The 13,958-nt window shown below is 58.3% G+C and overlaps 1 protein-coding gene across 3 annotated transcripts; it reads left to right on the top strand.

Moving 5' to 3' along the window:
* Positions 1-2,598: 2,598 nt before the first annotated feature.
* Positions 2,599-11,576, top strand: TMPRSS13 (transmembrane serine protease 13). 3 transcript variants are annotated; one of them, XM_061368327.1, is made up of 13 exons: positions 2,599-2,726; positions 7,347-7,518; positions 7,864-7,965; positions 8,638-8,760; positions 8,844-8,973; positions 9,207-9,299; positions 9,381-9,457; positions 9,664-9,823; positions 9,931-10,103; positions 10,493-10,591; positions 10,780-10,922; positions 11,013-11,165; positions 11,278-11,576. In XM_061368327.1, the coding sequence occupies exons 1-13, from the start codon at positions 2,706-2,708 to the stop codon at positions 11,290-11,292; spliced, it is 1,461 nt and encodes a 486-aa protein (XP_061224311.1). In that variant the 5' UTR covers positions 2,599-2,705; the 3' UTR covers positions 11,293-11,576. The 3 variants fall into 3 exon arrangements, with proteins under 3 accessions (XP_061224311.1, XP_061224309.1, XP_061224310.1); XM_061368325.1 differs by lacking the exon at positions 2,599-2,726 and adding an exon at positions 2,850-3,000; XM_061368326.1 differs by lacking the exon at positions 2,599-2,726 and adding an exon at positions 2,853-3,000 and having other exon boundaries at positions 9,381-9,424.
* The last annotated feature ends 2,382 nt before the right edge of the window (positions 11,577-13,958 follow it).

Raw genomic sequence — 13,958 nt, 5'->3', positions numbered from 1 at the left:
AAATGCCTCAAGTGGGAGATTTCTGGTTTGGTTTCCTCCTGGCCCCTGACTCATCCTCCCTGCTGAAGCCCAGGGGCTTCCATGAGCTCGCAGCCTTGTTAGAGCACCAGCAAACCGGTCAGGATGGGTCCAGCGATGCCACTGGGCAGCAGGGTGTCAGGCATGGCAGGGTGGCACTGCTGGCTCTTGCGGCACCCAGGGACACGCAGGCTTCAGCTCCACTCTTCTGGGGCTATGGGGAATGAGGGCATGTGGTGGTGGTGCTGGATGCTTGGCAAAGGAAGAGGCTCTCCCTTGGCAATTCCTCTGCTGAGCACCAGCCATAGGGATGGGCAGGGAGGACTGCTCCAGCAGCAGATCCCTCCCCGGTTTCACCCTGGCTTGGCTTTATTCCTCCCTCTTTGGGAGCGATCTGATGTGCTGTCACTGTTCTATCAGCTCGTGAGTCAGCTCTGGCAACCGCTGACTTCGGAGTTCTGAGGTGAAGCACAACCCATCCCACACAAAACCACAGCTCATCTTCTGTGTAAGGGCAGCAAAATCAAAAGCAACGGGACCAAAAATGAGGAAGGAGGGAGCCTTGTGGAAAGACACGGTGGGGCTGGTGCTGTGGGTGAGCGGTGCAGAGGCTGGGGAGGAATGGTTGCTAATTTAGAGGAAAATGAAACAAGCAGAGGAGAAATGACAGTTCTGCTGAACGCTTGGGTCATGAGCAGCACAGCCACCCGTGATGCTCGTACTGCAGGGTGCCACGCGAGGAGCTGGTGCTGGACACAGCAGCGCCTGCCTGCTCCATGCCTCAAGGTGCAGCTGCTTCCCAGCATCCCTGTCTTGTCACTGCTTTGCCCTCATACACATTGGCATCCTTGAGGCTGCAGGATGGTGCCACCTTTGCTGCCACCAGCTCCGCTATGAGGGACTACAGGGAAAAGAGGGCAGAGGCATCTTCCCAACCAGAGGCAGGTAAGCTCAGCATCCCCTGCCCGGCATACAGCTGTGTCCTGTGCAGTCCCTGCAGCCCCAGCACAAGCAGAGGACCTGGTGATACACACAGACATCAGGTGTTGCTGCCCACCTAAAGCATCTCAAAGCACCACAAAGAAGAGCAGCCCTGCGTGTCAGCAGGAGAGGTTTTGAGTTCATGGATCAACAGCCCTAGAGAAAGCTGCCAAGTTTCCTTTTCATCTTAAAGATAACTGACTAATCTGTGCATCGGAATACCCATGGTTTTAGTAACCTGGAAATCACCTCAGTCCAACAGCACGACAGGTCTTTCATCAGAGCCTCTGCAGCTCCTCTCTGGCACAGCAAGGGCTGGGGGCTGCAGCAGCCCCACCAGGCCTGGGCACCCGCTTAGCCAAGGGGCTGCCCAGGTCCATGGGGCAGTGTATGGAGCCGGAGGGCTGCTTCTGCATGGGCACGGCCCTGCCGCAGGACAAAGCGCTTTGCCTGGAAGAGCAGAGTTATCCTTTCACCATTCCCTCATGCCTGGAGGTCAGAGCAGAGCGTGGAAGAGCTGCTGGGCTTTCCCAGGCTCTGTGTGCTATTAGCACCTTATTTGGCTAGCTGGGAGGGCAGGAGGGTGCAGCAGGGCTCCTGGGAGTGGTTACCAGCAAGCAGGATTTCATGCGGAAGGTGTGCGCAATGTGACATTTAACATCAGGTCGCAGGGGTCGAGCCCAGAAGCAGGGTTCTCTGTAACTCACTCCCTGTAGGTGGCTTTGCAGAAACAACAAGCAGCAAATCATTCCTGGAGCTGCCACTTGGACGTGCTCTCTGAGAGCCCCGTTTCAGAAGAGGATGTGCCAGTTAGCACAGGCACGCAGGCAAGGCCAGTTCAGGGCAACCCCAGCCAAAACCCTCTTGTGAACCCTTGCATCCCAGTGGACCAGAGCCCTCTAAATGCTGTTAGTCCTGTGTGAAAACTAGAGGTGAAAGGCATGAACAGATCCTTCTGGGAAGGGATGGACAGAGAATCCTGGGGCAGTGGGATCCATCCTGGGCTTTTTAACCTTGAAATCAAGGGGGTTTTGAGGCAAGTTTCCTTCAAGTTTGGATGGCCCTGCTGCCTCCTGCCCTTCCGATGAGCAGGTGTGGGTGGGGAGTAGATGAATAAGGGACTTATGCTATGATTAATGCCAACAGAAATGTGCCTGAAAAACAGTGTCAGGATGGGGCTCACGGGAGGCATCATGCTACCAAACAGAGCCTCCTGGAGCCAGGCCGTTGGAGAGGTTTACTCCCACCTTGCCGAGGCACACGAGGACATTCTGGGGTTCACAGGATGGTTTAGCTGGGTTGGACATGGCTGCACATCCCTTCCTCTCCCTCACATGGAGCAGGAGAGGTGCCGAGTGGGCACACAGGGGAGAAGGAGAACCTTGAGAGCAGTGAAGGGCCCCCAGTGCTCAGGATGCTGCTCACCATGGGCAGGGCCAGCGCTCCTCTGCTCCCATAGCTGAGGCCCCGCTCCATGGGCTGGCTGTGGGAGCCGGCAGCAGAGGCAGGTGTTTTGCAGGCTGTGCCTGGAGCAGTTGGGAAACGGGCTGGTCGAACTGGTTTCCCTCCGCGCCCGGCGCTGGCACTGACGTACGCGCCCGCTCGCCAAACACATTCTGCCCCGTCCCCACGGACCTGACTTGGCTCCGCGCGGCGAAGGATGGCTCTGCCGGAGCTGTGAGCACAGCACAGCCCTGCACCGGCCCATGGACCTGAAACCCTCTCTGGTAAGGCACGGGCAGCTCCGGCCCGGCTCTGTATCCCTATGGACCCGCTTTCCTTAGGGGTTGGTGGAGGGCCCAGTTTCTCCTCCTGCTCTCTGGGGCGTTCCCTTCGCAGCCTATTGCTGCCGGCGGGGAGAAGGACCTGGATCGAGCTGCCTATGGGGCTGCTGCCTCCTGCACCCCTCGGCACATGGAGGGAGGAGGAATGCCGCCAGCATTCCCAATGTCAGCAGAGGAGGCCTTAGGGCCCCTGGCACAGCTGCTCTTCCACACTGGAGTGAGTTTTGAACCAGGGGGACGGGCTGGTGGGAGCCGGTGCCGCTTGGCACCCACGGGAGCTGCACCGTTGGCATTCCCATAGCAGGTCAGTAGCACTGGCAGCACACTGGTGCTCTCCTTTCCCGCTCTCCTGGCAGTTTTCCCTGTGCTGATTTTGGGCTGGGTTGCCCAAGGCCTGCTCGGTCTCAGCCGAGCATCCTGTCATGGGGAAAACATCCATGGCCAGCCGGGCACTGGGCTCAGCCCGCCCAGGCGAGGCGGTGGGGAATTACTGCACCATCCGGAGCGTGCAGAGCCGGCAGTGGCGGGGTGGATGGGGCTCAATGGGCTGGCCTGCCCCAGCACTGCTTAGCAGTGCCATCCCAGCGCTGGGTACCACCAAAAGCAGGCAGCAGCATCATATCTTGGTGAGACGGGGGCAGGAATTGGCATGCCCACATACAGAGACAATTACCTGATACTGGATACACACACTGGGCCACCCTGGGTTTGTCACCTGGTTTAAATGGTCCATTAGGAGTCTCAGGTGCCACCCTCATCTCCTCGTCTTCCTGTGCCTTGGTTTGCCTGTCTGTGCATTACTCACCCCCTAGAACATTTTCTGATCTCTCTGCCTGAAGAGCTGCTCACACGGGCATAGACCAAGCTGTTCCTGGCTGTTGGGGATGACTCAGTCGATGGCACTTGTCATCTGCACTTGAAAATGGTCCTTAAGTGCTTTGGGATGTCACTCCACTGTGTGTCCCCCCTACACGGCATCTAGCAGGAGCATCTTCCTGCAGCTCCTGCCTCATTTGTCCCTGAGGATGGGGATCTGCCCCTTGAAGTGAGGCACCATAGGATGGGTATCTGTGTCAGGTAAGCGAGAGGACAATGTCACTACTGTGTGCTTGCTGTGCACAGTCTGCTCTCTAAAACCATGTTAACAGATGATTCCCTACCTGAACAATGGGAGCTGCTGGCACAGGAGATGGAGGGAAGTTATCAGGTGCCCTGCACAGCCCTAATTATACCGGGAGCTACAGAGTGGCTATAGCTGCTGTGCCGAGTCCCTGCCGATAGGAAAGGGGGCAGCTATTTAAACTCACCTGCCTCTTTCCCCTCTTGATGCTCCAAGTCCTGGGTGGCTGCTGAGCCCAGAGCTGGGTCCTGGCTCTGGTTGCAACACCTCAGGTGTTGCCTGGCTTCCACGCTCCCTCCCACTCTGAAACTGGCTGCTGGCTCGTTTCCCTGCCTTTCCTCCCATCAGGCATAGATCCTGAGCCCCCGGCCCAGTCTGGACAGTCCTGCCCTGCTGCGGATTTGGTAGCCAGTGAGCCCAAATGGCTGGAGGGTGGCCAGTGCAAGGGGCAGTTCAAGGTGCAGAGGGGGTGGGCTTCTGCAGTGCTGCTCTCTGTGCCTTAGGTGCTTTGCCCAGCTCTGCTCAAAGCCTTATAGCAGAGCAAGTGTGACGGGTTTAGGCTCATGACAGGTATAGGAAAGGGCACTGTCTGCTCATCCCCAAGGCCCAGGAGTGAGGCAGAGTCCCCCTGCATCCCCAGCATCCCTATTCCCGGCTGTTGGAAGGTCAGCCCTGCCATGGGAAGCAGCTGGTTGTGCCCCTCCCCATGCCTGGCTTTGAGACACCAGCCACAGCAGCACATAACGCCCTGGTGGCCGGTGGAGCGTGTGCAGGGAGGATGCTCAGAACAAGGCTCAAACCACAGCCACGCGTGCAAGATAAGGCATGGCTCCGGGTCTGACTTTTACTCAAAAGCCAGCAGAGGATGAGTAAAGGGTTTGTGGGCAGAAGTCGCTGCTCGCTCACCAGGGCAATGCACGTTCCTTAACAGAAGTGCCTGTGTGAAGCCACTGCAGTTTGTTCTGTGCTCCAGTAGCTATGCAACAGCAACCAGTTCTACTGGTTACCAGGAGCCTGTGGTAAAAGTTTTGTGAGCTTCTGTGATAGATCTGAAATAAAAACCACTTGGACTTTAGCCTTTGGAGGAAACAAGTAGCTAATAGGTCACCTGTGTTTCCTGCTAAGGAGTGTAAAGAGCAATGTAACCTATACCATACTTAGGTGTTGATTTCAAACCTGTGCACACTGGAGATGGCAATGCTCTAGCATCCACCACCACTGGCTTACTGATGGAGCTGGAAAGATTTGCCCTCTATAGCACTAATTCTGCTCCTCTGTTAGCTGAAGGGTTACCTTGCTGCAGGATGTGGCACAGGAAATACCAGATGTGGAGATAGGGTACAAATGCCAGTGCGAATGGCCCTCACCTGCCAACCAGCCTCAGAGAGCACCAAGGGGCTCCCCACACCTTTGGAAGAGTCACGAGAAGCCAAGCCTGAAGCAGGGATGCCTTGAGCTTGCCCACATGGAACTCAGGTGTAGGGAAACTGAGCTTTGCCTCCAGGCTGAGCAAATTCAGGCTTGTTACTGCTGCTGATGAGAAGGGATGAGGAGGAGTGGGCGATGCTGTGAAACACAAACTGCCTCTGCTGCTCTCATTGCATGCAGGAGACCAGAGAGCTGCTGGGATCCTCTGATGGGATGGGGAGGTGGCTCTTGGTGGCTTGGGGACATTAGTGGTGGCCATGCCCAGGGTCCGCAGGCGGCAGAAGGAGCTGGAGCCTGTGGTGCTGTGCCTGCAGCTCCATGGCTGATGCTCCTGGCTGCAAGCAGCTCCTGAGGCACAGCAGAGGAGCTGGATGTGTCCCATGTTCTGTGTCCTGTGTCCCCTGTTCTCTGTCCTGTGTCCTGTGCCCTGTGTCCCGTGTCCCGTGTCCCGTCTCCAGTGCCCTGTGTCCTGTGCCCTGTGTCCTGTGTCCTGTGTCCTGTGTCCTGTGTCCTGTGCCCTGTGTCCCGTGTCCCGTGTCCCGTCTCCAGTGCCCTGTGTCCTGTGCCCTGTGTCCTGTGCCCTGTGTCCTGTGTCCCGTGTTCTGTGCCCTGTGCCCTGTGTCCTGTGCCCTGTGTCCCGTGTCCCGTGTCCTGTGTCCTGTGTCCTGTGCTGCTCAGCGCGGGCTGAGGCGGGCTCTGTGCGGGGAGCGTGACTCAGGGGATAATGCCCAGGAAGTTACCGCACTGCATTGCGAGAGAGGGCACAGCCCGAGTCACAAAGCATGAGCCTGAGCAGGCTCCCGGCTCCCAGCAGGAAGCACAAGGGGAGAGGAAATCCAGCTGGGAGGGGGTGACTTGGTGCCAGTCCTCCCGCTCTGCCCAGCATCCCCATCCTCTCTGCCCATCCGAGAGCCAGGCACCATCCCTGGTGCCGCTCGCTGGCTTGGCAGGGAAAAGGGATGCCTCTGGTTACCTGGAAATGTCACCTCTAGCAACTGCAGGGCCAAAACCCAAGCACAGGCTTCCGGAGGGATGCGTCTGAGCCAACTCTTGGCTGGTAAGAGTCCCCTGGGAGGTGGGGCTGGGAGTGGGCACCAAGCTGCACTCTGCTGCCAAAGGATGCAGAGACTTCTTTAGGGTTGGATGTAGCCCAAACCAGCCTGGCTTCCCTTGAGCAGGCTGGTGTGAACGTGGCTTGTTGTGGCTGTGTGGTGCTGGGAGACTGTGGGCTGAGGAGCGAGGCAGTTGGGTGACCTGCTGAGGGTGAAGCCCAGGAGGGCTGTCAGTGCTGTGTGCTGGCTGGTGATGCCCTTGCCATCCCTCTAAGGCACGCAGCCATTTCTTATTGCTAGAGAGGTATCTGAGATGTTTCAAGGGGCAGAGGAAACAGCATTTGGCTTGGGCTTTGTGTGCAGTTCATTTCTGAAGGAAAATGAGAGGGTTCAGCAGCTGATGGAGCCCTTGGAAGAGTGTATCTTACAGAAAGGAAACAAATACGTGTTCTTTTAGAAATCCGTGGATGAGGAGTGACACAACTGCAGAGCCGCATTCCAGGATGCAGGACGTTTCAGGGCTTGGAAAACACTGATTATTAAGTCTTACTAAATAACAACTGGAAATTGCCACGTATTTCTCAGATGGCTAATTAAGGACAGATGCATAAATGGGGACACTAGCCCCGTGGAACTGGGCCACAGTGTGACTGACCTGATGCCAAACACCCAGCCGATCGCTCTCATCAAAGTGATCAGTTTGGCAGATTTGGCCAGCAGCCTCCTAAAGGGGTAAAGCTTTGTGACAAAGAGGTTTTCAGCTGTCCCCCATGGGGTACAGCTCCAGCTTCCTGGACAGAAAGAGGCAGTAACAGCAGTAACCACCCATGTGGCTCGTGGTGCTGTGGAGGTATAGGCACCACAATGGATGATGCTGGGGAGCTCGGCTCCATGTGCTGGGCAGCAGGGTGGCAGCTCTGGTGAGCATCAGTCATCACTAGTAAGGGTGTCCTCTGCCTGCAGACCACTGCATCGCCCGGCAGTGTGCCTCCCAGCCTCCATGCCTCTGCAGCCCGCAACATCTTCGGTTCCCGACCCCTGAGGCCTAAAGAGAACGTGCTCTGCACCAGCTTCAAGCCCTACAGCCCAGAGTCCAGCCCAGCCCCGGCGCCCTGCACGGCCTGTGAGAGCACACGTAAGAGCATGGGGCCGAGGGGGTCTCTGGCCTCCCTGGCCCTAGGGTGGGGAGGGATGGAGGGAGGCGGGAATGGGTGCTGTGCCCATTGCTGGCACAAGCCTCAGCCACAGGATGGAGTTTCCCAGGGGTGTGAAGGGTGCTGGGGGACAGGGAGATGACAGGGACCATGGGAGGATGGGGGAATGCCATGGGGCAGTGTGGGGTGTGCGTGGCCCTGCTCTCCCACGTCTTATGGGTCCTCTGAGCAGTGTGCATGGGGAACCGGGGAGCTCCTGTCATGGACGGGTGGGCACCCTGGGGACACGGCGGCTCCCCCTGACCCTGCTTCTGCCCTGCTGCCAGGATCCTCCATGTTCAGAGCTCCCTGCATGAGCCAGCGACGGCTTGCGCTCATCTTCTGCGTCTCCATCCTCATCGCGCTGCTCGTCGCCCTCATCCTCCTGTGTGAGTGGGGTCCCAGCCTGGGGTGGTGCAGGGCTCCCTGGGGGTCAGCAGAAGATGGGACTTCCACGCTGGGAAGCGCCACAGGGAAAGCCCGGTGCCGGGAGGCAGCAGGCAGAGAAGCGCTCTTCCCATTCCCTGGGCGTTCCTGACATCTGGTGGACAGGCAGGAGCAGGATTGCCACGGAAAGGGGATCTGCCTCTTGGGCTGACTGCGGGCTCGGGGCTTCCTTCAGTTGGCACCCTCAGCAGCATCCCCATTCGCCCTCCTTGAGACAGAGGGCTATCAGGCAGGACCTGTCAGACACAGTGCAGTCCATAGCTGGAACGCGAACACACACTGGGGAATTCAATCCTTGTACCATCTTGCTGCTTGCATCCTGATGCATCTTCCTGCAGGAGCAAGCTAGGACTGGGATAAGGGAGGGGTTAAGTGAGAGGTTGTGGGGTTAAAGATGCTGGGCTGGCATAGGGATGCTCAGAGTGGTCCAGTCCTCCTGCAGCATTGCAGCCTGGCCTCAAAGCCAGCGCTGGACCCAGCTCACACCTTGTGTATGGGGGTGCCCCATGCACCAGGACCTCCTCCACACTCCCACCCGGGTGGCTCACAGCACCCTTGCCCCCAGCGAGCCCCTGCAGCAGCTCCAGCCTCACCCCAGCGTTCATTGCTTCCAGTTATGTTCTGGCGGTCACAGACGGGCATCGTGTACAAGGAACCTGCCGAGAGCTGCAAGGACAACCCCGTGCGCTGCAACGGCGTCGTCGACTGCTCCCAAAGGAGCGATGAGCTGGGCTGTGGTGAGGCACCGGGAGCTGGGTGGTGGGAGCGAGGAGAGCCCCTGTGCTCTGGGTACCACTGACCCCCCTGCTCCATCCCGCAGTGCGCTTCGCATCCGACGAGTCCTTGCTCCAAGTGTACTCCAGCACGGAGAGCCAGTGGCTGCCGGTGTGCAGCAGTGCCTGGGACGATTCCTTCTCCAGAAAGACCTGCCAGCAGCTGGGATTTCAGAAGTAATTCCCTGAGGATGGGTTGTTACCCTGGGCAGTGGAGCCCTGCCAACTCCATGGGCATTGGCTGGGCGCATGCTCCACTCTGCTCTCTCCCCAGCACTGCACTTTTCTGCTGGAAGGCTGTGTCTGGTGCTGCTCTGGGTGATTCACTCTGTCCCCCTTTGAGTGTGCAGGGACTGGGTGGTCAGTGTCTGGCCAGGGCAGCCTCACTGCTCTCTCCTCTCACCTCCCAGTGCCTCCCAGACCGAATACATTCCCCTGCCCATCTCTGGCAAGAGCCTCACGGTGACCAACGAGCAGGAGACCATCCAGCAGAGCCTCAACAGGTACCTGGCAGCACTGCCTCCTGCCCTGCCCTGCTGTCGTGGGGCTGTGTCTGAGGCTGTGTTCCCCCTTCTCTCCTGCAGCTCACAGTGTCTCACGGGAAAGTACGTCTCCCTGCGATGCACAAGTAAGGGGCTGGCTGGCAGGGCAATGGCCAAGGGTAGGAGCTGCTTTCCTCCCTTCTCTGCACAGGGTGGGCAAATAGGGAGTGCTTCCCAGCAAATCTTCTGGGTAATAGAAAGCTATGACTGCATTCCCGGGGTGTCCACCGGCCCCTATGGCCATACCGAGCACTGCGGGTGGCGGGGATGCTGTGCACGTCCCCCTCCAGGCTTTGCCTTCTCTCAGCCTCACTCTTCCCTCCAGCCTGTGGGCAGAGGATTTCTGGCCGCATCATTGGAGGAAAGGAAACGTCTGTGAGCAAATGGCCCTGGCAAGTCAGTGTGCAGTACGGGCCCGTCCACATCTGCGGTGGCACCATCATCGACGCCCAGTGGGTCCTCACTGCAGCCCACTGCTTCTTCATGTGAGTGCTGCTGCAGTGCTGCTGTTGAACCACTGCTGAGTGCCCTCGCTCAGGCGCTCAGCCCGGCCTCATGTCTCACTCCTTGCTGCCTCCACCTCTCCCTGCAGGAACAGCATGAAGATCCTCGATGACTGGAAGGTGTACGGTGGGGTCTCAGACCTCAAGCAGCAAGGAGAGGCCATCCCTGTCTCCCAAGTCATCATCAACTCCAACTACAGTGACGATCACGATGACTACGACATCGCTCTCATGAAGCTATCCAGGCCGCTGACACTTTCAGGTGAGGCCTCTCAGCTTGTTTTGCTGTAGGGCTGGTGTTCGGGGGGGATGGAGAGATTCTGGCGATGGGCAGGAGCAAGAGGCAGCTCTGTCCCCTCATGAGGAACCATTCTCTGGGCTGCTGCCAGCTGGAGCATCCCGCTCTGCTGTGCCCACGCTGCTTTCCCATGGCTGGGAACCATCCCATGCTGCCCTGGCATGTCCTGGGGCTCACATTGCCATGGGCTGGGGGTCCAGCAGAGACCCTGCCCGGATGGGCATGGGGTGGGGGGGTGCTCCCTGCACACCATGCTCCTCCCTAACCACAGGGCTGGTGAGCACAGCAGGAGCTCTGCTCCCTGGTGACTCATTCCTTCCTCCTCGCCTGGTTTCCATCCTGTCTCGCTCCAGCTCAGGTTCGCCCAGCCTGCCTCCCTATGTACGGCCAGCGGTTCCAGACCGGCAGGTCCTGCTTCATCACCGGCTTCGGGAAGACCAGGGAGAACGAAGGTGAGGGAGAACACAGGCTCTCTGCCTGCTGCAGCGTGCAAGAGGAGCCAGCCTGGCTCTGCTGTGGTGTTCAAGGGCAAGAAACCAGCTTATTCCCTCGCTGGTGCAGAACTGCTTGTGCTGGGGGGGTCTCGGGTGTGTTGGGAGCACAAGGCCCACCCTGCCCCACAGCTCCCCTTGCCCTGCAGATAACACATCCCCGAAGCTGCGGGAGGCCGAGGTGAAGCTGATCGACTACAAGATCTGCAACAGCGACAAGGTGTACGAGGGGTACCTGACCCCACGGATGATGTGTGCCGGGTACCTGCAGGGGGGGAAGGATGCGTGCCAGGTGAGCTGTGGGGGTCCCACAGGGCAAGGGATGATGGTGTCCTTTGGCTGGGTAGCAGCAGAGGAGCATCTCCTGTATCCTCTGTGACAGGGTGACAGCGGAGGACCCCTGGTCTGCGAGGACAACAGCCGCTGGTATGTGGCTGGGGTGACGAGCTGGGGGACAGGATGTGGCCAGAAGAACAAGCCCGGTGTCTACACACGCGTGACAAAGCTCCTCAACTGGATACACAGCAAAATGGAGGTGAGGTGATGTGTCAGGGCTGGAGGTTCATCAGGTGGATCGGGGTGCATTGAGAGGGGCTGTTTCCCCCAGCCCAGTTCCTCATCCTTGCTATCCCCCCTCTCCATTGCAGAGCGAGAACGACTAACACCGGGATGGACGCTTGCATGGGCTGTGCTCTCGGGCCAGCACAAGCCCCTGCCCTTGGTTGCTCCTAGGGCACGATGCTACCAGCAGATCCCCCCACCTCTCTCTGGACTGTGCCTGCAGCCAGGGCCCTGCTGCTGTCCGCAGCCTCTGCACATACAGCACCTGCAAAGTGACTCTGCCCTCGAGCCATGCAAGGGGCCTGGGGGCAAAGCTTGCACCCAACCCTGGTCCCACAACGGCTTTCTGGTGCTTCTCATGTAAATAGATGTGTCCGGACTGGGGTGTCCTGAGTGCTTCCTGGCAGGATCAGCGGGGGAGGGCTGCTGGCATTGCCTGCCCATCCCATGGAGGTGGTGGATGGAAGCGAGGAGCAGGAATGCCGTGGGATGCCTGTGGCTGGTCACAGTTGTGCTGCTCTGGGGTGCAGCATGGTGCTGCCCACACCACAGGCCATGCTCCCCATTTTCCCCATGGGGGCCGAGCAAAGGGGAGCCCCGAGGAGCAGTAGCTGCTCATGTTGGCAGGTAGGTTTAGGAAGTGTCTATAAGAGAAACCCCTGTCTGTGCACTTCCCATGCCGCGGATAGGGTCTGAGCTCTCACTCCAGGACTGCGTGCGGCTGGGCTCTGTTTCTGCCTGCTCAAGGAGGATGCCAGCAGCAGCACGGGGCAGGTCTGCTCCCTGGGCTGTCCCAGAGGCCAGCAGCAGCCAGAGGCTGAGGTGGAGCGTGATGCAGATCAGCAACCTCCATGCAGAGCCAACCCTGGACCTCGCTGTTAGCGCATTGACCACGCTGGATGTCTTCCGTTACCTCCCTGGCCACGCCAGAGCGGGGACACATTAACCCCAAGGAAACAAGTGCTGGCATCTCCCTGTTGAAGCTATGGGAGACCTCCAGGTTGGCTGTGCGAGTGCCTGCTGGGTGAGCAGAGGCTGCTGCCCTTGCTGAGGCTCCTGTCCCAGATGTGTGGTCAGCGGCAGAGGGGTCCTGGGGTGCTTGGCCACTGCACTCAATAAATGTTTTGTTAGTGCCCTGTGTGGAGATGGCTCTTTTGGAGTGCCCAGATGCCACGGGAGCTGCAGGAAGGGCTCTGTGGATGCTGTGGAGCAGGATGAAACACTTCCCTGGGGAGGCTGCACAGCCTCTGCAATTGGCCTGTGTCAGAGGACTGGCAGTAATGAGCATTTAGCATCGAATCCTCCTTGGGAGGAGGAAAGGTTGCTTGTGCTGGTTCTTTGTAACCCATCTTCTTGCAGCTGGGGACTTTAAAGGAGGGACTGGTGCTCTGGGGAGCTCCCTTTGAAGTAGTCGAAAGCTGCTTCACAAGCCTGTCTGCGTCAGCTCCAGCTGTGGTGCTCCCTTCCCTCCCCTGCATGGGAGTGTGATGCCCACCTCTGCAGCCTGGCTTCTGACCTGCATTCCTTAGTGTGGCCATTGGAACTCCATGATGTTAAGGTCCTTTCCAACCCCAACCATTCCATTATTCACTGGGCTCTTTGTGGCCTGGGAGGGCTCATTTCTCATAAGCATTCTGGAGATGTAAAGATGGGTGCATGGGCTGCTGTAGGCACGTCCCCATCCCACCTACCGGGAGCATCCCCATGGTTCCTAGAACCGGCTGCCTGCTGTGGAAAAGGTTAGCTGCAGGCAGGGTGCTGTGGTTTGCATTTCAGTGTTGGGACAGCAGGTCCAGCCTGGATCTGTGTGTGCAGAAAGCACCCAGCCCTCCCTGGGACTTGGAGCAGGCCCCAGTGTGCAGGGAGGTGCTTGGTGGCTGCCCCAAACAATGAGAGTCGCTGCCTTTTGGGAAGCACTGAGTCAGCCTGACCTCAAAGCTGCTTGTCGGAGCAGCAGCACAGAAACCTCCCACGGCATCTGGGAGCCTCCAGCCCAGGACAAGGGGCTGCTCTCACTTCATAATGCCTCTGCTGCTCAGCCAGTTGGGGGGAAGAACCTGCTGCTGGCAACAAGCTGCCCATAGCTCAGAACAGAGATGGATGCTCCTGGTAATGATGCTATTTCAGCACCTGGAGGACCGGCTCCTCTGTTGTGAATCTCACAGGTTATTGCCCTTCTTCTCTCTGAAATAGTCTCAAAGCAGACAAATTATTTCAGCCCTTAGAACAAATGAATTTACTTCTCTAAACACCCGTTGGTGTTTCCTGCCAGCCCCACAGCAAGGTGTGCTGGGTTTTCCCAGGGGATGAAGGTTTCTAGACAGTGATCAGTTTCTCATGAAGCTGCTCTGGGGCATGTGCTGAGATGAGGGGCCCTGAGTGTGGCCCCACATCTGCCTGTTTCCAGTCTTCTGTGCTTTGGAAATCACAGGCCAGTGTCCCCAAGGGCTGTGAATGCCAAAAACGCAGTCTGGCGGGCACCATGTGAATTACCGCCCATTAGCAGCCGTTCTTCCCAACCTCTCCTTTTATAGCGCTTTGTTCTGTTGTGTCCAACTGCTCTGTTTACAGCGTTTCAGAGATGATGTTTCTCTACAAAAATGTTTTTTTCCATGGTTTCGGCTTGGTTCCCTTCCACAGGCAGTAACATCATCACTTGGCACGGAGTCGCTGGACTTCCAGCTTGTGCAACACCCACCCTGGCTGCGCTGGCCTAAGGAACACAGCCCTCAGCAGCTCCAGCACGGTCTGGTGCTTCGCTGGTGGT

Source organism: Neopsephotus bourkii, unplaced genomic scaffold (assembly GCF_033783945.1).
Source record: "Neopsephotus bourkii isolate Nb327-2 ecotype Australia unplaced genomic scaffold, CSIRO-AGI_Nbou_v1 NB_1433, whole genome shotgun sequence".
In the NCBI taxonomy this organism is placed as follows: domain Eukaryota; kingdom Metazoa; phylum Chordata; class Aves; order Psittaciformes; family Psittacidae; genus Neopsephotus; species Neopsephotus bourkii.
Note: the sequence above shows the minus strand (reverse complement) of the source record. Positions and strands in the feature narration are given on the sequence as shown.

What these genes read in the sequence shown, in the direction of transcription:
- TMPRSS13 (XM_061368325.1), top strand. Translation starts at nt 2,914, where the DNA reads ATGGAGGGAGGAGGAATGCCGCCAGCATTCCCAATGTCAGCAGAGGAG. An exon ending in CGTCGCCCTCATCCTCCTGT is followed by an intron (nt 7,966 to 8,637) that starts GTGAGTGGGGTC and finishes CATTGCTTCCAG; the next exon opens with TTATGTTCTGGCGGTCACAG. An exon ending in GAGCGATGAGCTGGGCTGTG is followed by an intron (nt 8,761 to 8,843) that starts GTGAGGCACCGG and finishes TCCATCCCGCAG; the next exon opens with TGCGCTTCGCATCCGACGAG.